Genomic DNA, 24,113 nt, shown 5'->3' with positions numbered 1-24,113 from the left:
ACACATAACTGTGGGCACACCCTTGATCCTGTTTTTATGCTTGGCCTGACTCTGAACTCCCTGCATATATCTGACTTAGTTTCTGATCACAAATGTCAATGTTGACAACTATACAGTCTCGCATCTTTGAAGATCACCCTGCAGCTAGGTTTTCAGCTCTCTTTTCTGATATGTCCAAGACAATTCCTAAGTTTTCCAATATTAATGACTCTGTTAACTGCTAACTGTGCTCGTTAGCTCTTACCTAGATACCATTGCTCCAAATAAGATCAGACTAGCCCCAGTTGTCAATCCATTATAGAAAGGCTAAGTGTAGATGGAAAAAATCAAACCTCCATGTTCACTACCTTCATAATGACAAGCAAAAGGTTTTTGTTTAATACTATACTATATTACTATTAACCAACTTCTGAATCCTGCTCATTGTGGATTTCCTGCCACCTCCTCTGATGATTGTGTTTGAATTCCTTTTTTTGATAAGATCAGTGGTCTCAGATCAAATTTCAACCTTGGAGTTTATCACTCTGATTTAGTTATCTGCCCTGTTCTGCTGTCTGAGTTCAACCGTGTTTCCATGCATGATCTCTTGGATATAGTTTCTCATATCGTCCTGCCCTGCGGATATAATTCCAACTAGATTTCTTAAAAAGGTCCTGCCAGTCATTGCCCCTGCCTTTAACAATTACATGTCTTCCTCCGCTCTTCTCTTATGTGGGGTCCCACAACGGTCAGTCAGAATTATTTTGTTTTTATTATATATGCTACCTCTGGGCCATCTGCTTAACTCATCCAGTGGTTTCTCCTTCCATTGCTATGCCGATGACTCACAGCTTTACATCTCAGTTTAACCTAAGAACCTCAATAACCTTACGACCCTTCATGACTGCCTAGCTTCTGTTACAAATGGGATGTTTCAAAATTACCTCCATCTCAATACTGACAAAACTGAGGTCCTTCTGATTACCCCAATTGTTTTACTAAGGAGGTCAGTCACTATATTGGCACCCACACTAACAACATCAAGACCACCTCTAAGAATCTTGGTATCCTTTTTGACCAACATTTGAACTTTGAACCTCATGTTACTATGCTCATTCAGTCTTGTTTCTTTAAGTTGAGAAAGCCAAAAACATGGACCTTGTAGTGTATACCTTAATCTTTTCTTGCTCAGACTACTGTAACCCCCTCTTTACTTGCATTAATCAGTCCTCTCTAGCTCGTTTTCAATTGGTGCAAAATGCAGCGGCTGGGCTGTTCACCAAAACTATGTTGTGGAAATTGTCTGAAAGCACTAAACACACATATGAAATAATACAAAAAGATTAAAAAATATTATTGTACAATAAGGAGACAGAACACACAAAGATTTGCATCAGTTCGTCTCACCAAACAAAGAGAAAACCTATTCGACTATAGTTGCAGAAGGAGCAGAGAAATGATCTGTGATTGGTCAATTTGTGGATTACAACCAATTGCAGACAGCCACAAGGTATACATTTACATGCTCATGTATGCTAGATAAGAGCCACAACCTATATGTGGCCTTTGACCCCTTAACCTGTCCTGTTTACGCCAAGACCCTGGATGTTACCTTACTAAGCCAGAGTGGAAAGAAAGGAGTTGGCCTCCTAAAATACATTCCCTCTCTAAAGGACATGCACACATTAACAGAGCAAATGATCATCCTTGCACAACTCTGTATACTAAAATAATAAGCCAATCATTTGGTGATTCATTACCTTTACAACTAGTCATTGGTCTCACCCCAATTCTTGCCTCTGTTCATTGGCTTCCAGTAAAGCACAGAACTGACTTCTAAATTTTCCTAATTATGCTTGCGTGGCCTGGCCCCTGCATATATGGCAGAGTTGTTGAGCCCTTATTCTAGCTGTCGGCCAAATCTAATCATCTTCTCAAGGCCTTTTATCTGTTCCTGTTCCTATTTTAAATCCAGAGGTGACTGTCCTTTGTGGTTGTAGCTCTTTGGACTTTGAACAGCCTTCCCCATTACATCAGATCTGCTGAGTCTGTGTTCGCTCCCTGTTTGCTTTTAGTTTTGTTTATTTCGGTCGTGTGCTTTAATTATTGTCTATATATCATGTATATGTATGTGTATGTGTGTATGTATGTAGGTATGTATACTTGTTTCTGTATGTGTGTATTTTATCCTATATGTGAAGCACTTTTACGTACTATAGCACGTTTTAAAAAGTGCTATATAAATGAAGTTTATAGACTTATAAACAAAGTTCGGGAACCAAAGACCACGCCTTGTACGCAACCCATTTCCGCACCACAGGGTATTTAGACACACCATATCCGCTCCTCTCCCCTCTGTCTCAGCTCGCAAGCACCCTGTGACACACCAGCATAAACTTAAAACTTCTTACTCACATCATGGACCTCGAACTGCTCCTCAACGCTTCGGACGAGGACTCGTTCGAAGTCCCGGAGTCCCCCGGTGTCCGATCTTTCCGGCAGCCTCGCCTGCGCTCCTCGGTTTCCCTCATCCCGGCCTCTCGGCCCTCATCCTCCGTCGACGACGGTATCGTCGAGCCCTCGATCCCCAGCGGCTCCAGGGGAAGGTCCCGTACTCGGCGTCCGAAGGAAGCTACTTATTCCCGACGCTCACTCCAGCCTCGCTCGAGATCCCGGAGCCCGCCCAAGAGGAGCAGCCACCGCGCGCAGCGCTCTCCTCGCCACCGGTGTACGGACCGCTCCTCGGCCCCAAACATGTCCGAGTGGACCGTCGCTCGCTTAAAGCATTTCCTCAGCCAAAATAACATTCCCTTCCACCGCACCGACAACAAGGCAAGACTGTTTCAATTATACACAAGCTCCCTGCAGGACAGCACTCTCTCCCGTCCATCTTCCCACGATCTTCCGGGTTCCCGACGTCGCGCGCGCGACGACGTCCGTGACGTCACGGCACGTCGCTCCGCCACACGCACACCTTCCTCCTCAGCAACCTCAGCCTCCCCAGTACAGTCTGCTTGTAACCCTATGCAGGCTCTCTCTGCTCCACAGCCATTTCCTCCTCCTACTTTCTCTTCAGCCGCACTCACATCCCATGCATATACATTCCATCACCCCAGCATCCCTTCCTCCTCTCTGGCTCCTATCTCAGCTGCTCCTCCACCCGCACCAACCACGGCAGCCGCTCAGACAGCACAAACAGCAGCGGGCCCCAGCAGTTCCACGAGTTACACCCAACCTGTTCCTCCCCTTTCTTCTTTTCACCCTCCCTGTCTCCTCCCCTACCCCCCGGCTCCCCACGACCCGCACTCTAGCATTACCCGTACTACAGCACCTACACCTCCTTATCCTACAGCCTTACACACGGCCAGCCTCGGCCTTTTCCTGGCTCCCACACCTCCATCCAGCAGCTACACCCTGGCCACCGCCCAGCCACCAGTGCGCCCCCTAGCATCCGCCCGGCCCTCCCCCGTGTCTCCCACCCTCAGGCAGCAGATCCTAACCGGTAATTACATTGATCTCGCTCAACTCATTCACCCTACATCAATTAATCCTCACATCCCCAGGGAACTGCTCACCTCATTCAGCCCCTCGGAACTTAAACAGCCACTTCCTGCTCGCTCCAAGGACCTCACAGTCGCCGAGTTCGCTTTTGCGTTCTCATTGTATAGAGACATAATTTGTTCAGCCTTCCCCGACCGCAGGTCCGAGCTCGATGATTACTTGTCATTAATTCTCGACCTGGCCTTGCGTTTCGGCGGCAACGGTTTCTATACCTATCATATCCTCTTCGCCTCCCAAGCCGCCGGTCGCCTCCAACAGTTCAACCAGGGCACGTACTGGGGAACATTGGACCACGAGCTATACTGCCAAGTTTTCGCAGCTCGCGCTTCTCTGCACTGCGAAACGTGCGGCGCCCCTTCCCATCCCGCCGCAGCATGCACCCTCTCCGCCCCCCTGCCCCGCGCCTCGGTAACAGACAAGCGAAGCCCAGCCATGCCACACTACTTGCCATCGGTGGCTCCCCCACCATCCATCACCCCCAAACCTGCCTTAGATCACCCGTCCATCCTCGGCCCCCTCCCCAAAGGCACGGACAGGAGAGGGAGACCTGTCCTCTACCAGGGAGGACGGATGATCTGCAATAACTTCAACGACCTCAGTTGCAGCTCCTCCAGCTGCAAATTCCTCCACACTTGTTCATTCTGCGGGGGAGCCCACGCCAGAGCCGCATGCCCACACAACCCGACAAAGCAACAGCTGTGTAAGCATCTCAATACCCCCGTTAACATCAACGCCCTAGCCACCACCCTACAAAACCATCCAGACACCCAGTTCGTCAACTTCCTCATTCAGGGCTTCACTTACGGTTTCCATCCGGGTCTGCAGGCCACGCCTGAGTCCACTCACATATGCAACAACTTGCAATCAGCCCTGTCTGAACCCACCACAGTTGACAGACTACTGCAAAAAGAAGTTGATGACACCTTCATGATTGGCCCTTTCTCCAGCCCCCCTTTCCCGTCTTTCAGAGTCAGCCCAATCGGAGTGGCAACCAGGAGGTACTCTGGGAAAAAGAGGCTCATCATCGACCTCTCGTCCCCCCACGGTTCCACTGTTCCAAGCATTAACAGCCTGATTCCCAGCCTGGACTTTTCCATGCAATACGCCACCATAGACCACGCCATTTCCCTCATCCGACTCGCGGGCCAGGGAGCATGGTTGTCCAAGGCGGACATCACAAGTGCTTTCAAAGTCCTCCCCATCCACCCCGACTACTGGCACCTCTTCGGGGTCTCCTGGAAGGGCACATACTATTTTGCCGTGCGTCTAACCTTCGGCTGCAAGAGCAGCCCAAAAATTTTCGACTCATTGTCCGAAGCCCTCTGCTGGATTCTTTCCAACAATTATAAACTCCCATACGTCATCCACCTACTTGACGACTTCCTCACGGTCACGCCACCGTCTTCGCCCCCGTCATACGGTCTCACCACAATGATTTCCGCATTCACTGATCTCGGCGTTCCCCTGTCTCCAGAGAAAACAGAAGGCCCAAGCACATCCTTGGAATTCCTCGGCATCACCCTCAACTCCATTACACTCCAAGCATCTCTGCCTACTGAGAAACTCCACCGCATTTCTCTACTCATTCAAAACTTTCTCATGGCCAACACATGCACCAAACGTCAATTACTCTCTCTGCTGGGCCATTTCAACTACACCACCCGCATCATCCCTCAGGGCCGATCTTTCTTGTCACACCCTCTCTCCATAGCCACCGCCGTCCCATCCATCCACGACCACGTCACGCTAGACAGCGCGTGCAAGATGGAACTAAAAATGTGGCACCAGTTCCTCTCTTCCTGGAAGGGCATCTCCTTCTTTTACGACGTCCACGTTACAGACGCCAATGACATCCAGCTATACACCGACGCCGCCCCTTCAGTCGGCTTCGGTGGTAACTACGGCGGCAGACGGTTCTCTGCCGAATGGCCACCCGACTTCTCTTCCCTGGCCCCTTCCTCCACCATTTCAGAAATGTACCCGATTGTCATCGCTGCCATTCTTTGGGGGCATGAATGGTCCAAAAAGACCATCGCCATCCACTCTGACAACAGCGCCGTCGTCGACATCCTCAACAAAGGCCGGTCACACAATCTGGACATCATGCAGTTCGTGCGCAAGCTCACGTTGGTTTCAGCCCAGCACCAGTTCATCATCCGAGCACTCCACATTCCAGGCCACAAAAACGCAATCGCCGATTCACTCTCTCGTTTCATGTTTCAGAAATTCAGACAACTAGCTCCAGCCTCCAACCCTCTTCCAACTCCAGTCCCACCGTTTTCAGCCACAATCTACAACTGAACCCGCAACTGGAACAACTGGTCACCACTTCACGGGACAACATCATCAACAGCGTCACCCCTCGAACACTATCTCCATACTTCACCGGCTGGAATTCCTTTAAAACCTTTCACGTCTCCCACGGACTCCCATTCCCTTCACCGGACATTCTTACCCTCTCCTGCTTCATTACATTCTCCCACACTCAACTCAAGATCAAGTCTTCCACCATACAGACCTACCTCAGCGGAATCAATTTCCCGGATTCCCGGAGCACCATGCCCAGCCTCGTCCCACTCTCATACCTACATCCATCACGACCCGGATAACATTAAGAAATCCCATTCTCGCCTCTCTGGTTGAAGTCTCTTTGGGGGCCTCGTACAGATGCCAGATCATCGAGACAGCACCCCCACCCTGAGTCTCAACCCCTGTTCCCACTTACCTCCCCGACGTCGACGCATCTCCTCCTTTCATCTATCACTCTCCTATCCACTCCCTCCTTCCCCTCTTTCCCGCCTGCTCTTCTTTCTCCCCATCCCTCGACCCTCATCCCTTCGACCCCTACCCCCTCATCCCGCATCCCACAACCTCGACCCTCACCCCCGCATCCTCACACCCCCCCGACCCTCTCCCTTCCCCCATCCATCCTTCCCTCTCCAACCATCCCTCTAACTATCCTTCCTCCTTTTCACCCTGCCTTCCATCACACTCCCAATAAACCATTAAATCCATATTCTAGAAGGAGTGGTCTTGGTTAGTGAAATGAAGTTTATAGACTTATAAACAAAGTTCGGGAACCAAAGACCACGCCTTGTACGCAACCCATTTCCGCACCACAGGGTATTTAGACACACCATATCCGCTCCTCTCCCCTCTGTCTCAGCTTGCAAGTCCCTCCCACCCGACCCCTCCGCTAACTTTCCTCTCTTCTCTGCTCAAACACAGGAACAGGGGGGCCTCGTACAGATGCCAGATCATCGAGACAGCACCCCCACCCTGAGTCTCAACCCCTGTTCCCACTTACCTCCCCGACGTCGACGCATCTCCTCCTTTCATCTATCACTCTCCTATCCACTCCCTCCTTCCCCTCTTTCCCGCCTGCTCTTCTTTCTCCCCATCCCTCGACCCTCATCCCTTCAACCCCTACCCCCTCATCCCGCATCCCACAACCTCGACCCTCACCCCCGCATCCTCACACCCCCCGACCCTCTCCCTTCCCCCATCCATCCTTCCCTCTCCAACCATCCCTCTAACTATCCTTCCTCCTTTTCACCCTGCCTTCCATCACACTCCCAATAAACCATTAAATCCATATTCTAGAAGGAGTGGTCTTGGTTAGTGAAATAAAATTATTATTATAATTAATGTACAACAGGATTTTGCAATACTATAATTTATTACTTGTGAAAAAGAGGTAGTGGTGTGCTCGAGGACTGTCTTGATCATATAAAACTCAAGAAAAATGCAGGTGCTCTTGAAGATAACGGTCATCACATAGAAGGAAAAAAAACAAACTCTGTGATTAAGTTAAAAAGCTTTTATTCAACATGGCTACTTATAATTAAAAAAAAACGACCAGTTTTGACTATAAAGGTCTTCATCAGGGTACAACAGCGAACAAACAACAGGCAAACATTTTATAAACTTGGCAGGGGGTGTCACCCAATCCTGATTATTGAGTGAATGCAGGTGTTTGACAGCAAATGGATCACAATGAGAAGCCATGTTTAAAATGGCAAGCTTCTGCAAGTACTCAAAGAATATCCTGCACAAAAATGGGAAATAAATGACCAAAGCAATATTAAGATTGTATACATCAAATCAATACATTTCTAAAAAAAAAAAGATCAATTACTTAAATAATGTAACCATATACATGAATAATATTCTACATTTATAGAAAAGGCGTGTAATCAATCTCCTCATTTAAACCAGGAAATGCCGTTGCATCAAATTTGAAAATCCAAAAAGTTTCCCTTTGGAGAAGTCTGCGAATAATAAATATAAAAATAAATAAATGATAAATGAATCATAAATATAAAAATAAATAAATAATAAATGATTGTTACTCCTGATGGACATCTTTACTAATTCTAAACCCTCTATCCATGTGAGACAGTATGTGAGACAGTATACAACAAAAGTAGTGTTACAGTTAATAAAGTTTATAAAATGTCTTTGTTTGAATCACATTTGAACAGTGCTTGCATGTGTTAATAAAACACTTGAAAGTACCCTAGGGCTTCTTTAACCACATGTTCCTCTTTACGTTCTGGTAGATAACTGTGTACCAATTTTTCTTTTATAGTAGGAGCACGTTTGAAGGATATAACTGGTCTTCTCAAAGTCAAGGTTAGAGTCACAAATCCGCCTGACTCTTTGAAAATGTTCTTAAGGGATATTCTTTTTTTGATGTGGAGGGTGGAGCGTCTTTATAAATAGTGAGATCCAAGAAATTTATTTTTTCTTTAGAGTATTCCATGTTTAGTCTTATATTTGCATTGGTGGAATTTAAATAATCATGGAAGGATCATAGTTCAGTCTCACTACCTGAAAAATGTAGATAAATATCATCAATAAATCAACAATAGAATTTGATCTTGTCAAAAAAATATTCTTTTGAGGGTTGTAAATTAATTCTTCCTCCCAAAGACCCAAGAATAAACATGCATACTCTGGAGCAAAGCTCTCTCCCATACAAGTACCTTTACATTGTTTAAATATTTTGTCTTGAAATAAAAATACATTATTATTGAGGACTCACTCTCCAAAAGAAAAGCAGTGGGGACAATGTCCCATTAGCTGACCCATTGTGTCAGCTAATGGGACATTGACTGAGCCAGCATCCCAGTATATAGACTATATTTTAAAACCATTTGTACATGAACTCCATCTTGATGTAGAATCTTTGTACACCAGTATTTTGCATTCAGAGGGCATATGTCCAAGTAAATACTTACTTATCTATCTTGCAGGCAGGAAACTGTGACCCCCACTGCTTTTCTCTGAAATAAAAAAACAGGACACAGTCATCTCCTGGCATTGGCTTCTCATTCCACAAAGAGGGAGGGACTGGAGTGCTGAAAGATATCTATTTCTGAAACAGAGAATCAAAACTACTGAATTCCAAAATTTTGCTCCAAACATATAAGACTACAGTCCTGATTTGTTGAGTGTGTGCTGATTTGAACTGTTCAACTACTATTCATTTATATCTCTTCACACAACACACCTCTGCTGTTATTGCACCTCATTTTATTCACTCCTTTTCTACTAGTTTAAACACTGTCTGCATTTTCCCACTCTCAGCTGGGGCCCCTTTCTCCCAACAAAGCTCTCATTATTGAAATGTCACAATGGTTCTTGCTGTTACCTAATGCACACACACACACACACACACACACAAACACACAAATACACACACTGCTCTCTCTGTTTGTACACTGTTGTTGCTTGTGTGTGTAAGAATGAAGGATGCAGTGGCACATCATTGTTAGCCTGACCTTGTGAATTCCAGTGAGAATTAGACGAGTGTGACTCTAGGATCAGCATGGTACCAACTTTGGCCCTCGCAGGTCATTTCATATTTTACAAGATTAATAGTGTAGACAGAGTGAGCTGGGCTCGCTGGACATTAGGGCCACCATCATATCTAGCCCACAGATGCGTAACATGGAATCACTGCAACTTCTTCTGTCAAAATAATACGTTTATTTATATAGCACCTTACAAGAGCAGATGTCACAAAGTGCTTCACAATAAAAACAACTACAGCAACAGACATTAAATACAGACATCCAGCTAAAAACACGAGGCAAAAACAGAAATAAAGACAGATTGAAATGAAGTCAGTCAGTCAATATGAATGTTAAAATCATCAAGAAGCACACATCTAGACAGCTGAAAAATCACTACATTCCTTGCCCAAATACTGGGCAGAAGAGAGAACAAGAACGTCATCATCAATATCTACAGGCTGCAAATATTTACCAACTCCACTATGTAGAGTTCTTCAATCACATCTTGGATATCCAAGGCCACACAAATGAAATTCTTATGGGTGCAGCTCCCTGACGCGCCAGATGGTTTGTTACACAGAACCATCTGAGAAATCATTCATGGAAATTGTTTGGAAAAGGGCAGGCACTTTCATAAAAAGAGGTTCCAGCCCGGAATTAGTCACCAGCTGATGATTTGCAGTACAGAGTTGCTATTCAGAAACTGTATCGTAAGGGGCTCAGCCCTTCCTGCTAGAGTAGCAAATAAAGAGGAGCTCAGGGACTGTAACAGGAGGAAGTCCCTGACTACCTCACAGTGAGAGGTAGGAGCAACGTGTAGGCTACCAGACCAGCAGGCTACCAATCCCCCTGCTGAGCTTTAGTCCCTGAGCCGGGCACTGTCATCATGTCCTCCCCCGAGTACATTCGTTACCACGGCCTTCTCCTGCCACCTGAAGCCCACTCCAAGGAGAGCTTGGAATATGCCCAGAACTTCTCTGTGGAGGACACCGATGTGTTTTCTGTGACTTACCCCAAGTCAGGTACAGTGGACTTATTTTCATATCTTGTCCCTTTTCAACTGGCCAACCAGTATCAAGTGGATGTAGCATGTTTTACAAACTACCTTGGGGAAATATTGTAGCAACAGTTTCCACCTGTTTAGGCATGATGGATGAAGAAAGCATGTGGCTCTTTGTAAATGATAGATTATATGCTTAGAAGTAAGGCTATGATTTTGTTTTTATTTTATTTCATTTTTTATTTCCCCCTTTCTTTGTTAATAAAATAATGATGATAATAATAATAATAATAATAATAATAATAATAATAATAATAATAATAATAAAAGCTTGTTGTCAGCTCTCTGACATGTGTAGTGTGTCCCGAACAGCAAGAAACAGAAAGCCGTGTAATAGCTCAGTTTACCCTTTGTGTTCATATCAGATTGTTGGTTTCAGACGTTGTGTGGAGGTGTGTGGGGGTGTTAATTTGAGCTCTACGACATAACCGCTGTGAAACAATCAGAAAATAACGTTTTATTGATCTGATTCACCTGCTTCTCACTACCACCGCTCCGTCTCTTCATTCACTCTCTAACTCGCTCGACCACAGCTGGTCTCTCTCTCTTTCTCTAGTCTTTTTAAAAATGAGTCGGGAAGCAGAAAGCAAAGTCTAACTTTACGTTAGCAAACGAAGGGAGATGTCCTCCCCAACTCCTAGTAATGTGTCTGTCTGTTCTCCCTCATGGCATGTTCGTACAGCTCTGATCAGTCTGAGCGCCGGCTGTGATTCGCCACCGCAGCGTGACGTCGTGTTGCGTTTCTCCAAAAGTTCACTCAGTTGACTTGATCTGAACATGTTGAAGGGACTGAATAGCATTGCCGTACAAAGGTATAAGGCTCTGCTGCTGTAGGTTAGTTGTCTAAAGAACATTTTTGGAACACCAGAACAACAGAAAAACAATGCCAATTAAAACTTGAGATGATTTTAGCAGGTCAAAGATTTGGGGCTCACTAAATGATGGTATCTAAAGGCCAACGCCTTTTGGCCCGTGTATTACATTTTTCCCACACGACCTGAAAGCAGCAGCAGCACCACCACCTCTGTCCGTGTTTGAACATTATGTTATGGACTGATCCAAACCTTGCATCACAATGTCTTCCGAAGAGTTGTATTTTCTGTGTGATGGACTCATGTTTCCGAAAGAGACTCATTCCTTGGAGAGCTTGAAGTTTGCGCAGGACTTCACGTTTAAAGACGATGATGTCTTGGCTGTCACGTACCCGAAGGCAGGTCAGTGTTTTTTATGAAACTGAATACGAGTTAACGTGTGATAAAGTTAACTTAGTTTGAGCCCCTCCATTGTCCTGCTTGCCTGATCCTGATGTCTCTGCAGGGTCAACAAGTGCCCTGCACCTTCCCTCCAAAGTGTCATTTATTAAATAAGCCTATAATAAAATGCTATGAGATTTTACATTTGATATTATGTTTTATATTGCTATATATATATACAATGTTTTATATTGCTACACACACACACACACACACACACACACACACACACACACACACACACACACATATACATATATATTGCTTTCACACTGCCCACAAGGAGATCCGTTACAGGGCATTAGCTTTAAAAGAGGGAAGAGGAGACTACAGGAAGATTTCTCAACCTCAGACACAGCAGAGCAACAGTATGTAACAGAAACCACCAAATAGAATTAAAACAGTGCTTATAGACTTGACTTCTAATTACCACTAAATGCCACAAAACATTCTTAGAAAATCATCTTGGGCTCATGAACACTGGCTTGGCTGGATTATTTGTTTTTGTAAAAGGCACCATCCTGTCTCTGTTCAAAGGGCATTTCAAGCCTGATTCACTTTGGTAGTGTTATATTTAAGGGTACACCAACATTTGTTTTTATCATTTATTAATCTGCTGGTTATTTTGTCCATCAATTGTTGGTCTACAAAATGTCAGTAAATAGTGAGGAATGCCCCTGACCATCGCCCAGTGCTGAAGGTGACATCTTCAAATTGCTTGTTTTGTCCAACCAGCTATCTGAAACCAATATTTAATTTATATAAGACAGACATGAAAGCAGCAATTCTTAATTATTGTTGATAATTGTTTGAAATTTTACATGAATAATGACTTAAATGATCAATAATCAAAATTGTTGACAATTCATTTTGTCACTTGTCTGCTTGTTTCAGCTGGCCACACCCTTCACTCACATGACCCAAAGGAGCCTGAATCCATACTGTCAAGTAGATGTACTGCTATTGTTTGCTGGATTTAAGAAAAATTAGATAGATTAAGATGTAGTATGGCCCAAAGCAATCTTCTCCTGTGGGAAAGAAGCCAAGTTTGTATAACAAAGGTGGGCAGGTCGTCACAAGTCTGTCACTTCTAGCAGACAGAAGGTTCCACTCTGTGGTTATGGACTTATCTAATGATCTGCAATACTAATCTGCCATTCAAAAATAGCAATATTTAGCCCTGCCAACAAGTACCTTCTAGGAATGAGGAGCTAAGGGGAAAGGAATATACAGTGCACAGGAGAGGAAACTGCTGAATCACCTTGAAGACCCTGATCTGAGTACAGTCATGTCCACTGACAAGTATATTTGATATCATGGTGTTCTTGTGTCCTCTGAGGCCCACAGCATGGAGAGCTTGAAGTATGCCCAAAATTTTCTGTGAAAGACACAGATGTGTTTGTTGTGACTTACCCCAAGTCAGGTACAGTGGATTTATTTTCACATCTTGTCTCTTTTCAGCCGGCCAACCAGTATCCAGTGGAAGTAGCATGTTTTACAAACTACCTTGGGGAAATATTATATCAACAGTTTCCACCTGTTTAGGCATGATGGGAACATACTGTATCCTTGACTTTAACAATGTAAATTCACCATGATACACTAAGAAAGCATGTGGCTTTTTCCTCATGTACTGTATATTAATTTCTTTCTAGTCTCTGGAGCATAGCAGGCTTTACTAAATTCTGTATTTGTGGATATATGTTTTACTTTTTTACACATACATGCAGCATATGGTGTCCTGGACTTTGATCATGTAAATCACCTTGGTGCAGTGTGAAAGCATTGTTGGTATTGAGTATGGTGCAGAAATTTTGTGCTTAGAGCATCAAAAACATGCAGACACAGGAAGTGTTTGAGCCACATCAGTGCTGCCTGAGGAAAAATACAAACTGTTGCAAAACATTGCAGACTCTGAGCTGTTTCTAAGGGGGATTACCTCATAAAGGTAACACCAGCACATAATGTGTGTGCCCTTTTGTTCATTCATTCATTTATTTCCCATTCTCATTCTGTTGCTGAAGACTTTTTCAGAGTCTGTTTTTCATTTCCCAGTAAAATGACTGCTGTCACAGTGTCCTAAAAGCTCTGTTATTCCTATGGAAGCACACCTGACATCACATGATAATGTGATGTCAGGTGTAATAATGCCATAAGTCTTATAATGTGGCTTGAAAAAACATACACACACACACACACACACACACACATATATATATATATATATATATATATTTGGGGGTATTTTATGCCTTTATTAGATGGCCAATAATAGAGACATGGCAGGACGTGAGGGGAGAGAGAGATGGGGGGTGACATGCAATAAAGGGCCCTGGACGCATGCTAACAGGCGTCAATGTGTTTACGCCTCATAATTCAATAATATAATAATTATTTATTTAAGTTAGTGCTTCCGATAGCCCTGTATTTGCTCCTCTGTTCTTTTCTGCAGGTACAATCTGGATGCAAGAGATCCTCCCGCTGGTGCTGAATGGAGGGGATCTGACGCCAATTCAAAGCATTCCTAACTGGGACAGGGTGCCCTGGCTGGAGGAGAAAAGACTATCCGTAGTTGCAGATCAGTTGGCATCTCCACGGGCGCTGGTCACACATTTTCCCTACAGCCTCATGCCCCCCTCCTTCCATACTTCCAAAGCCAAGGTAGAGGCTCTGTGTGATATTAGGCTCAACATAAAGTAGCCTTCAAATATTGAATTACCGGCAACTAAAATGAGATTACACCCACTGTTGCATTTTGTCTGTCTCCTCTCTGCCTTTTAGGTGATCTATGTGATGAGGAACCCCATGGACATCATGGTGTCTTCATACTACTTTCACCAAATGGCAGTTTTCCTTGAAGATCCTGGAACCTTTGATGAGTTCATGGAAAAATTCCTGGATGGCAGAGGTCAGAGGTCACATACACAGTTCACTTTGATAAGTATATGTATTTCTGCTGTAGAGGGAACAAATGGAAAATGGGCATTTTGATATATTACTTCGAATTTTGAATGTTGAAGATCAGGACCCTCTGAAAGTATAGCCTGTGATCTTTGTTTGCCTACTTCTAACTTCATAAAATTATTTTTGCCAAAGTGAAGTGATGGTTGACTGAATTTATAATGTGGTCCAATGCAGTGCTGTTTGGAAAATGGACAGACCATGTGAAGAGCTGGAGACACACAGAGCTGGGAGACAGAATAATGTACATCACATATGAAGAGATGGTTCAGGTAATAGACATTTTTCAGGTTAATGCTCCATTTCAGAATGTGTACCATAAGAGAAAAACAAAGATCTGTTGCTTCACATACACTAAAGTCCACGTCTCCCTCTTCCAGGACCTTCCTGCAGCTCTAAGACGTATTTCAAATTTCCTGGGCAGAAATCTGAGTGAAGAAACCATTCAGAGGATAGCAGAGCACTGTTCTTTCAAGACCATGAAGTCCAACAACATGTCCAACTTCAGCCTGGTCCCTAAAGTATACATGGACGCTGACAAGTCTCCGTTCCTCAGGAAAGGTGAGGGTCCATGTGTCCATCATGCATTCTCATGATAGCAGCAGTCTATTGCTTAAAGAAGCACTTTGGCCACTTTTATCTAATTAAACTAATGTGGTGAAAGATATATATATATATATATATATATATATATATACATATAAGATATTGATTAATTGAGCTCTAATTACAATAATTATTTTACCACAATTTAGCTTGTACTTGTGTGCTGTTGCTGATTTGTTTTATTGACTGATCCTATAGTTTAGAAATGTCTTTGTGTTTCTGGAATAAATTTGAACATAAATTATGATCTGCATCTGCAAAAGTTCCTGTGCACTTTGCTTTGAGTTGCCTTTAATTTTCTGACTAGATTTTGATGTCAACCTTGTTGTGGCTGATCAGGTCAGTTCAGTAAAACCCGAGTGTGTAAAATGAGTTGTTAAGAGTGACATTTAAATAGACTTGTTGGTGGATTTTCTATCTCAATACAAATGTCTGACTGGATTTTTTTTTAGATTTCTCCTGCACAGTTGATTCATTGATTTGATCATTTGTGAATGTGTGTGTGTGTGCGTGTATCTGTGTGTATGTTTGTGTTTGATACTGTCTCATGTATGTGTCAGGTGTTGCAGGAGACTGGAAGAACCATTTCAGCTCAGAGCAACTAGCCCGATTCACATCAGTCATTCGTAAAGAGCTGGAGGGCGAAAGCTTCTCTCTGCCATGGAGCCTGGATTGACCAACAGAGAGAGAGAGAGTTATAGTAGGAGTAGCTAAAATAGGAAAAATAACAACATCAATCATTTGGATCCCTCACAACTACTTTTTGCATCATAATGCTCTAGTATCACACATATTTAGTCATTTTTCTGCCACTAAACATAATTATAATTACAATGACATATTGCTTGCATAATATTATAGTCTGACTCTTACAGTCATCCAATAATCTTTTTTGTATTAATTACTTTATTTTTATTTTTATACCCAATAATGTCATATAATGCTAGAGCTATTAGTCAGTAATATAATAGCCATACTATCACTGTTTTTTGTTCATGAAATACACGTAATTACCTATCTAATTTATTATTGACTTGTAATGGTTTGTTTACTTGTATTAAACTATTAATCTTTTACACATCTATTCAGTTATAAGTGGGTTCCATCATGTACATTTTATACATTTTAGCCTTCACTCAGGGTCTTATTTACTCAATTTGTATTACTTATTGCATGATTGATGTGGCCTTGATTAAATTATGTACTAAGCATTAGTTGCATTGTGCATGTAGGCTGTCTTGATGTCAAGATGATCCAAAGTTACAGGGACATTGTTCCTGGCGAGACACATTGCTTTTTGGAGTGGATGTAGAAATCTGAAAAAAGTTTAACTTAAAACCTGGATGAATAAAACCAAAACTATCTACATGTCTACATACCACCAGAAGAAAGGAAGAAAAATAGTCGTAGAAGTGAATGCATACCTCTAAATGGTGGAGGGGGAGCCAAAATTTACTAATGTGTCACAATGTTATTTAAGATAAGCAAAGCCTGAACTAGACTTTATGGACAATTTTTTTTACACGAACATTGACAGTACTTACAAATATTGTCAAATTTAAGCACTATGTTCAGTCATTATTAGTGCTGATTACTACAAAAAAACCCAACTCTGCAGCTCTTTCAGCTGGGTTTTCCAGCTCCCGCATACTATATGCTTGAGTGTCACTGCAGTCATCACCTTCCACGTGTAAAACCACAAGTGGGTTGCAGTTTCCAGCAGACAAGCTCAGACAAGCTGAGTACATGCTTTCAATCTGGCATGAAGCCCCAGACAGCTGGTGTAAAGGAGTGATGAATTTACTCAAAAGTTCATGGACCAGAGCTGAGAGCCCAGGCAATAAACAAATCTGTATTTCCTGCTCTTGTGTTCATTGAGATAATACTAAGTCAGGTTTTATGTACTGTGCATTATTTTATATAGTAGCTTAGAGAGTACACTTTACAAAGTCAAGGATGAAAGCAACAGACAGACTTTGTTTCATAATATCTGTGTTTCTGTGAGTTTGTATTGAAATCTTTCTGCCCCTGTGGTCCAATATCACTGGGTGTAACCTTTAAGTCAGCCAGAGTGGAAAACAACTAAATGGACAGCATGCTCACTGGTCTATGTCACTCAGATTACACACTCTTAGAGACAGGGAAGACCATTTAGCATTTAGGATTGAAAATGAGTTTATGTCTCTATGGGCCTTTGTCTTGTGTGTTGCTATGGTAATTGTTATATTGATCAATATCTCTCACACTGCAGGTCAACCAGCTGAGTAACAGTCCTGAGTTTTTTCCACTGCGTTAATACAGCAGAACAGTTGCTTAGTATTTCAATGTGCTCGTCACCCCTTGGGAAAAAACAAAACAAAACCTGGAGAGTGAAAACAAACTTGTCCAAACATGCTTCCTTCTCCACCCTGCAGATAAAAACAAAGGCAGAGTCTGTGACATTCTCTGGCATTTCTCTCTCACACATACACACACACACACACACACACACACAGAGGACATAACATTGACTTACATTCATTTCCTGGAGACTTATCCTAACCTTAACCATGACCACCACATGCCTAAACCTAAACCTTACCCTAACCTTAACATAGCCCTAAACTAACCTTAATTTTAAACCCAAGTCTTCACCTTAAAATGAATGATTTTACGTTAACAGGACTTGCTTTTTCTTCCTACAAGGGAAGCGAGTCCCCACAATATGACTGTGTAAACAAATTTACGTCCCCACAACGTGAGGAATACCTGGACTACACACACACACACACACACACACACACACATATATACAGTGACAGTGTTGGTGGCAGGATCAATCTATGTAACTGTCAAATGTACAATATAGAGGGCATAAGTTCACTGAAAGTGAAGTTAAATGCAAAGGAGACAACTTAATTACTTGGTGTTTATTGGATTCAACCACTAGATGACAGCAAATCACCATCACTGTTTCTGCAGACTCTGTTGACCCATAATAGCCAACCAATACATAAATACAGTCATTCGCACAAAGAGATGAGGGCAAAGACAGCGCAATGTTGATCCAGGACCGCAATGTGGATGTTGATCCGGGATCACGTCCTACTTGGCTAAATCACTTCGTGCGTCTACAAGATGCAGTGACTGATTTTCAAATGCAAGTGCACACACACACACACACACACACACACGCTCACACACACACACACACACACACACACCTGCTCACACACACACACACACACACTCACATATACACAATTTATAATTACAATAATGAAACTTTATTTATAGTGAGTATGTTTACATTCTCCAAAAACCTGTGAGCCTGTTGAGTGGTGCTGCTGGTGCCAAAACTCATTTTATTGGCACATTTAAATATACTCTACAAAAGAAAAATTGTCTTCTTGGAGATTTGGTTCGAAACATACTTTTTATGTTTCATTTATTTTAAAGTAAACCTGTACTAAACTGTTTACCAAACTACAGACAGACAATGTTAAACTGCTAACTCCCAGTCATTGAGGTTTGGTTCTGAATTTTGCAAGAAAACTCAAACTTGTCATTAAGCATAGTTTGGCATTATCAGCAATAAATAAATAAATACATGTTTTAACAGTAATAAATATTAATTCAACTTAAGCACCTGATTAATTTCTGAATGTCTAATTACACACTGACTATATTTTGCATAGGAATTTGCTCTACAACCTTTAAAAGCTTTTAACACTGATAATCATGACATGAAATATGAATAATCCTACTGCAATTCTCACGAACTTTAAATGCTCTATAATTACATTCTTGACCTTTAATAGCACACAGACAACAAAAGTTGGAGAAATAATAGAAAGGAAACTCACAAGACTTCATGGATCATGGTTATATCTGTTTGTTTTTTTAATTGATCTTCAGCTTTTCAATTATTATCAGGTCTAGTAAAATATCCACACTACATTCCCCCAACTTAACTAATTATAGTTTTGTGCAGAATATATGAACATATTCATACTGAAATCTCATATTTGTCACCAGTTTAATGCATTACAGAAGTGCAAGAAGCAAAACTGCACATTCATACCACTCATATAGATCAGTACACTCTAGCTTGTACACATATGTGTATCTAATCAATAACATTATCTTCTATTTTCCAAATATCTATCGGAGTCTTTTACTCGATCACTTTAATTCATACAGAAGATATTCCAACAACCAGCCCTGTTCAGGTTGCAAGCTGTTCACTGTCATACACACACACCACCACCTCAGACTCTCTTGCCCAGACTGATTAACCAAAATAAAGAGGAGGAAATCTATTCATTTTTTAAACATACACTGTTTGATTATATACACTTTGAGTTTGAAGGTTCTCTTTGTATGTGCTCATAAGAAACATCTCAAACTGAGTTTAGTACTGTATGTGTTACACAAGATTCAACAGTGACACTATACCACCACAGTGATGTACTGTATCATCAAAGCCATTACGACTTCAGTTGATCAGCTCTAATAGCAATAACCTTTAATCAGGATAAAGATCACTGAGGAATTATTTTATATCAAATGAAAACTGGATAACAGATTTACATTTGATGCTGAAAAATCTGTGCTGAGAAACAAATTATAATGCATTTGAATCTTTTTTCAAAGTTTTCAAAGCTGAGGTAAAGCTGCTTTTTTTTCGGGGACAAAATTCAGACTTAAGACCAGTTAATTGGGGATGGCTTGTCCAACTGGGGACAAAAGCCGTATACCCTATTGGGAAGAAGCTGATTTTTGGGTCAGTGGTTAAGGTTAGAGTTAGGTTACGGCTAGGTTAAGGGTTAGGCAAAAATTGGTTATGTTAGGGTTAGGGTAAGTCTCCAGGAAATGAATGTAAATCTATGTGATGTCCCAAAAAGTGACCTAGATCAACTTGTGTGTTCGTGTGTGTGTGTGTTTGTGTGTGTGTGTCCCCTGAGTTCTGACACTACCTCAATTACATGTTGGCCTTTTGTGCTCATGGGTGGTATATGCATTTGTGTGTGCGTGTGTGTGTGTATCTGTGAAGGAAGACGGTGCGGGGCCTGCCCTAGGACACCCACCTCGCTGCCGCCTTGTGCCCACTGGTCCTGCCCTGGGCTGCCCACAGGATGCTAGCCTGCTTTGATGCCGTCTTCTCATCAGCACAGACACACACACACACATACACGCACACACACACACACACACACACACACACACACACACACACACACACACACACACACACTGAAGACAAACACATACATAAGATAGCCAATAATTCCTCAGAATTCCTGTAATCTTTTCAAAGTTTGTAACATTCAGTCATCCAAGTCTTCTTAAATCTGCTGACTTCCTCCGCCCAGAGCCATGCTCTCATTTATCAGATGCGGCTTCAGTGAAGGCCAACTCAATGTTTTTGATTAGTTGCAATGTTTGGAATAGGTTTCTTACATCCAGATGTTATAAAATTCACCCAGCGCATATCTGATGTCTGCTGCCATATCAATCTTGACCACAAGCTGTGAGTTAAAGTGTCCCTGCGACTTTTTTGCTCAATTAGCCTGTCTTTATGCAAAAATTGTTTGGAGGACATTGCTTTGACAGTTTGCATCCCCATAAAACTGAAAAGGAAATGTTGCAATCAAGTGAAGAGATGAGAAGAGGAGATACACACGTGTACACAGAAAGCTGTCAGTTCCAACATCAGCAGCTGGAAAAAGTGTGGAAGTCTGTTCACATGATCCAAACCCCATGGTAAGGATCCCAACTGGAGGAGCTAGAAGCCCTGGGTTGTTTTTCGGGGTCAGGGATTTGTGTGTGCTTTTTTCTGTATGTCCTCCCTCTAGTTAATTACTGTATGTGTGAGTGATGTGTTTTTTCAGTCAAGCACCATTAATGCTGTACAGTATACACACACAACACTGTGAAGCCTGAGAATGAGCCATACATGTTTTAATGGGAAACTACTGAGAATTCTTTCATAAACTAACACTCAATGAAACCCACCAGTTTAACCCATATTGTCTCTCTATCATTCAACATAGCTAAATTGTCCGTGCTTGATGTCTTTGTTAGATACATTCAGCCCGCTGCCGACCCTCCCCAGGGTCATATAGCCTGCTGTAGACATCCACAAATGGCTCAGTGATAACATACAGCGCAACATCTAAACATCCTCTCCTCCCTTTTTGTGTGACACAGGAAAGTCATCATGAACGCTGACGCACCATCAACCTCGTATGCCCCTGTTATACAGTACATGGAATTATGGTGCATAACACAGACTCTAACATGTCTAACATTTACCTTTCAAATACACAAGTTTGTGTAGATACACAAACACACTGTTATGGCATTTTCCTGATTGTTTAGCGCTTACTCTGTTAATGCCAGATACTATTCATTTTATTTTACATTTCACATATTGTTTATTCACTTGTTTACTTTTCTGTTGTTATGTAAATGTGTGCATATGCTTGAATTTCAAATTTATATTTAAATAAACTACACAGAGATCTTGGCATGTGATGTGTCTGTGTTCCTTAGAACGAACACACCCTGGTCTTTCCTAGTAGGCCACTTATTTTCACCAATTTAACCAGCTCAGAGCTGTTTAGCCAGCTCTGTTTATGGACTTTTCCTCTTCTACTTTGTGACGTAGACAACATATACATTCTGTCTGGCAGTCTACTATCTCCACCATCCATCCCTCCGCCGTCTACATACCCCTCATCCTCCCCTCCCTTTTCTATAAATGCAGCGATAACACTGACACAACGTCCACAGGACAAGCGATGTATACAGTGATTAATTCAGCCACATAAACGGGTAGGTAGCATTGACAGATATGTGAATAATTCACATTTCTCATACACACACACAGACGCGCACACTCTTCAGTCACGCCCCACCCAGGGTGTCTGCAGAGTTCCGGGCCGTGGGGCAATTAGGAGTAATGGCAGGAAGCTAGTTAGCGTTATCTCCTGCCATGGCGGACTCCACTGGCACTGATAGACCCTGGACCGGTCACGTAGAGACACAGACGGTCAGACACAGAGCCTGGGAGGAAAGAGGAGGAAGAGGAGGAGGGAGAGAGAGCCCCAAGGCAAATGACCTGAGAGGACATTGATATTATTTAGCAGCTGGGCTCCATCTTCAATTAGACATCAGAGTCGAGAGCGAGGACACCAGAAAATACTGATACAGACTGCCCAGATTGTCTGTTCAGAGTTCAATTAAATACACTTAAATGTTTCTTTCTTTCTGTTTTCATCTTTATGTTTCTTTATTCTCAGTCTGCGGTCATCTGGAGCATAGTTGCCCAATCAAAAACTTTCCCGTTTTTTTTTTTTTTTTTAATGTGTTCTGGGTAACAAATTACATAATGTCCCATCTATGTGCCATTGCTTCATCTGCAGCAAGGCTCCTGGCTGCTGCAGTTACGATGTCTCTATTGTTCCAGCAGCACATCTCTCTTCCTGTGTGCATAACACTGCACACATGTCTAGGGGCGGGTAGCTGAGCGGGTGTGTTTTGGGGGGCGACAGGGATGACGTTAGGAGTAGTGCTGGAAAGCGTAAGAGGATGTGGTCAGGGAGGCCCAAAAAAGTCCAAACAAAATAAACAGCAGAAATCCCTGAATGGGGCTCAGACACAACAGTCACGTAGGTTTTACCAGCTCCAGTCAGACTGGCAGGCATTCAGGGTCCACTTTGATTGTATTTACTGTACGCAGCATTTGTATCAACATCTGGAAAGTTTGTTATTCATCATCTTCAAAGGCTGAATTAAAAAAAACTAACCCTAACCCCTTCCATGCATGAGTTATTGGATCACAAATTCATATTTTTTGCGATAGTTAATAGCTTACAATATCCCCAACATCATGTGCTAATATTTCAGTCCATTGTAGTGGACACCAAGCATTTACATTTCACATAGTGTGTGTTCCAACAGACTTTAGTGTTGTAAATAGTGTTGTAAAACATATGTTTCTAAATAGGCACCAGCGATGGCTACGGAACCGGTGCAGTAATTTACTGACTATTGACAAGGAATTATATCAATAGTTTACAGGCTGTTGGTGCAACTTTATACTTCTACTCTGCTACATTTCAGAGGGAAATATTTAAACATTTATGGTAGCAGATATAGTTAATTGGAAAATTAAAGGCTCTGCTTATCAACACAGATGTTTTCAATAACCCTGGCTGATAGATCTCTAGTTAGGTGTAAATTGGTGCCCCAGCAGGTACAGCACAACAAAATCAACAGCTGGGTGGCGGAGATGTCAATCAAGCACAGTTTGTACATGTCTAACACAGTCCTGATAAGATGTCTAATTAGGGAGCATAAGTAGCATAAGTGGAAACACCAGTGTGGGAGGACTATGTGTGTGCAGGGTCTTAACGATATGATCCTTTAAGGAAATATGATGCATTATTATTGATTAAACTATCAAATAATTGGAATTTGCTCCACCTCAACCAGCTGCAACATTAAAATACTGCTTATACTAAATGCATCAGTAGTAACAAATCAGTAATATATAATAATATAACAGGGTCGGTAGTACAGGGTTATACTGTAGTATCACTACTTTTACTTAAGTATAGTAATACTTTTTCCATCACTGCTGCTGAGTAAGCAAGTAAGTGCAGGCAGTGGGCCAGTTTTTTTCCACATTATTTATTATGAGGGCCAATGTTTTACAGCTGCAGTAGAAACATACACCTATATATTTTCAATGTGTTTTGTTTGTGTATTTCTTTTAATTCATGTATTAATAAAATAGTTTTTTACTGTTTGACTGTTTGTTGTAGGATTGTATCTGAGGGCAGATTTCATTTTTTCAACTAGTATATGAGGGCTAACTTGTTATAACTCATTTGGCAAAAAATG

General features: G+C 42.3%; 2 protein-coding genes and 1 long non-coding RNA gene across 5 annotated transcripts; 2 read left to right on the top strand and 1 right to left on the bottom strand.

Moving 5' to 3' along the window:
- The first annotated feature begins 2,397 nt into the window (after positions 1–2,397).
- On the top strand, positions 2,398–6,399 carry LOC121905475. Its single transcript, XM_042423717.1, has one exon. The coding sequence runs from the start codon at positions 2,398–2,400 to the stop codon at positions 5,839–5,841; it is 3,444 nt and encodes a 1,147-aa protein (XP_042279651.1). The 3' UTR covers positions 5,842–6,399.
- An 877-nt stretch (positions 6,400–7,276) lies between these two features.
- On the bottom strand, positions 7,277–10,946 carry LOC121906395. Its single transcript, XR_006098618.1, has 3 exons — positions 10,876–10,946; positions 8,784–8,828; positions 7,277–7,811 (listed from the first exon to the last, which is right to left on the bottom strand). It is a non-coding gene; the product is annotated as an uncharacterized LOC121906395 (long non-coding RNA).
- sult2st3 (sulfotransferase family 2, cytosolic sulfotransferase 3) lies at positions 9,959–16,435 on the top strand. 3 transcript variants are annotated; one of them, XM_042425253.1, is made up of 6 exons: positions 9,959–10,363; positions 14,107–14,315; positions 14,436–14,562; positions 14,793–14,887; positions 14,996–15,176; positions 15,782–16,435. In XM_042425253.1, exons 1-6 carry the CDS (start codon positions 10,228–10,230, stop codon positions 15,895–15,897), a joined length of 864 nt encoding a protein of 287 aa, XP_042281187.1. In that variant the 5' UTR covers positions 9,959–10,227; the 3' UTR covers positions 15,898–16,435. The 3 variants fall into 3 exon arrangements, with proteins under 3 accessions (XP_042281187.1, XP_042281186.1, XP_042281188.1); XM_042425252.1 differs by lacking the exon at positions 9,959–10,363 and adding an exon at positions 11,376–11,615; XM_042425254.1 differs by lacking the exon at positions 9,959–10,363 and adding an exon at positions 12,456–13,077.
- The last annotated feature ends 7,678 nt before the right edge of the window (positions 16,436–24,113 follow it).

This window comes from Thunnus maccoyii, chromosome 10 (assembly GCF_910596095.1).
Source record: "Thunnus maccoyii chromosome 10, fThuMac1.1, whole genome shotgun sequence".
Taxonomy (NCBI): Eukaryota; Metazoa; Chordata; class Actinopteri; order Scombriformes; family Scombridae; genus Thunnus; species Thunnus maccoyii.
Note: the sequence above shows the minus strand (reverse complement) of the source record. Positions and strands in the feature narration are given on the sequence as shown.

Excerpts from the sequence above, each read along its gene's own strand:
- LOC121905475 (XM_042423717.1), top strand. The coding sequence starts at position 2,398 with ATGGACCTCGAACTGCTCCTCAACGCTTCGGACGAGGACTCGTTCGAA.
- sult2st3 (XM_042425252.1), top strand. The coding sequence starts at position 11,477 with ATGTCTTCCGAAGAGTTGTATTTTCTGTGTGATGGACTCATGTTTCCG. Across the intron at positions 14,316-14,435 it reads TCCATACTTCCAAAGCCAAG|GTGATCTATGTGATGAGGAA; the intron begins GTAGAGGCTCTG and ends TCTGCCTTTTAG. Across the intron at positions 14,563-14,792 it reads AAAATTCCTGGATGGCAGAG|TGCTGTTTGGAAAATGGACA; the intron begins GTCAGAGGTCAC and ends GGTCCAATGCAG.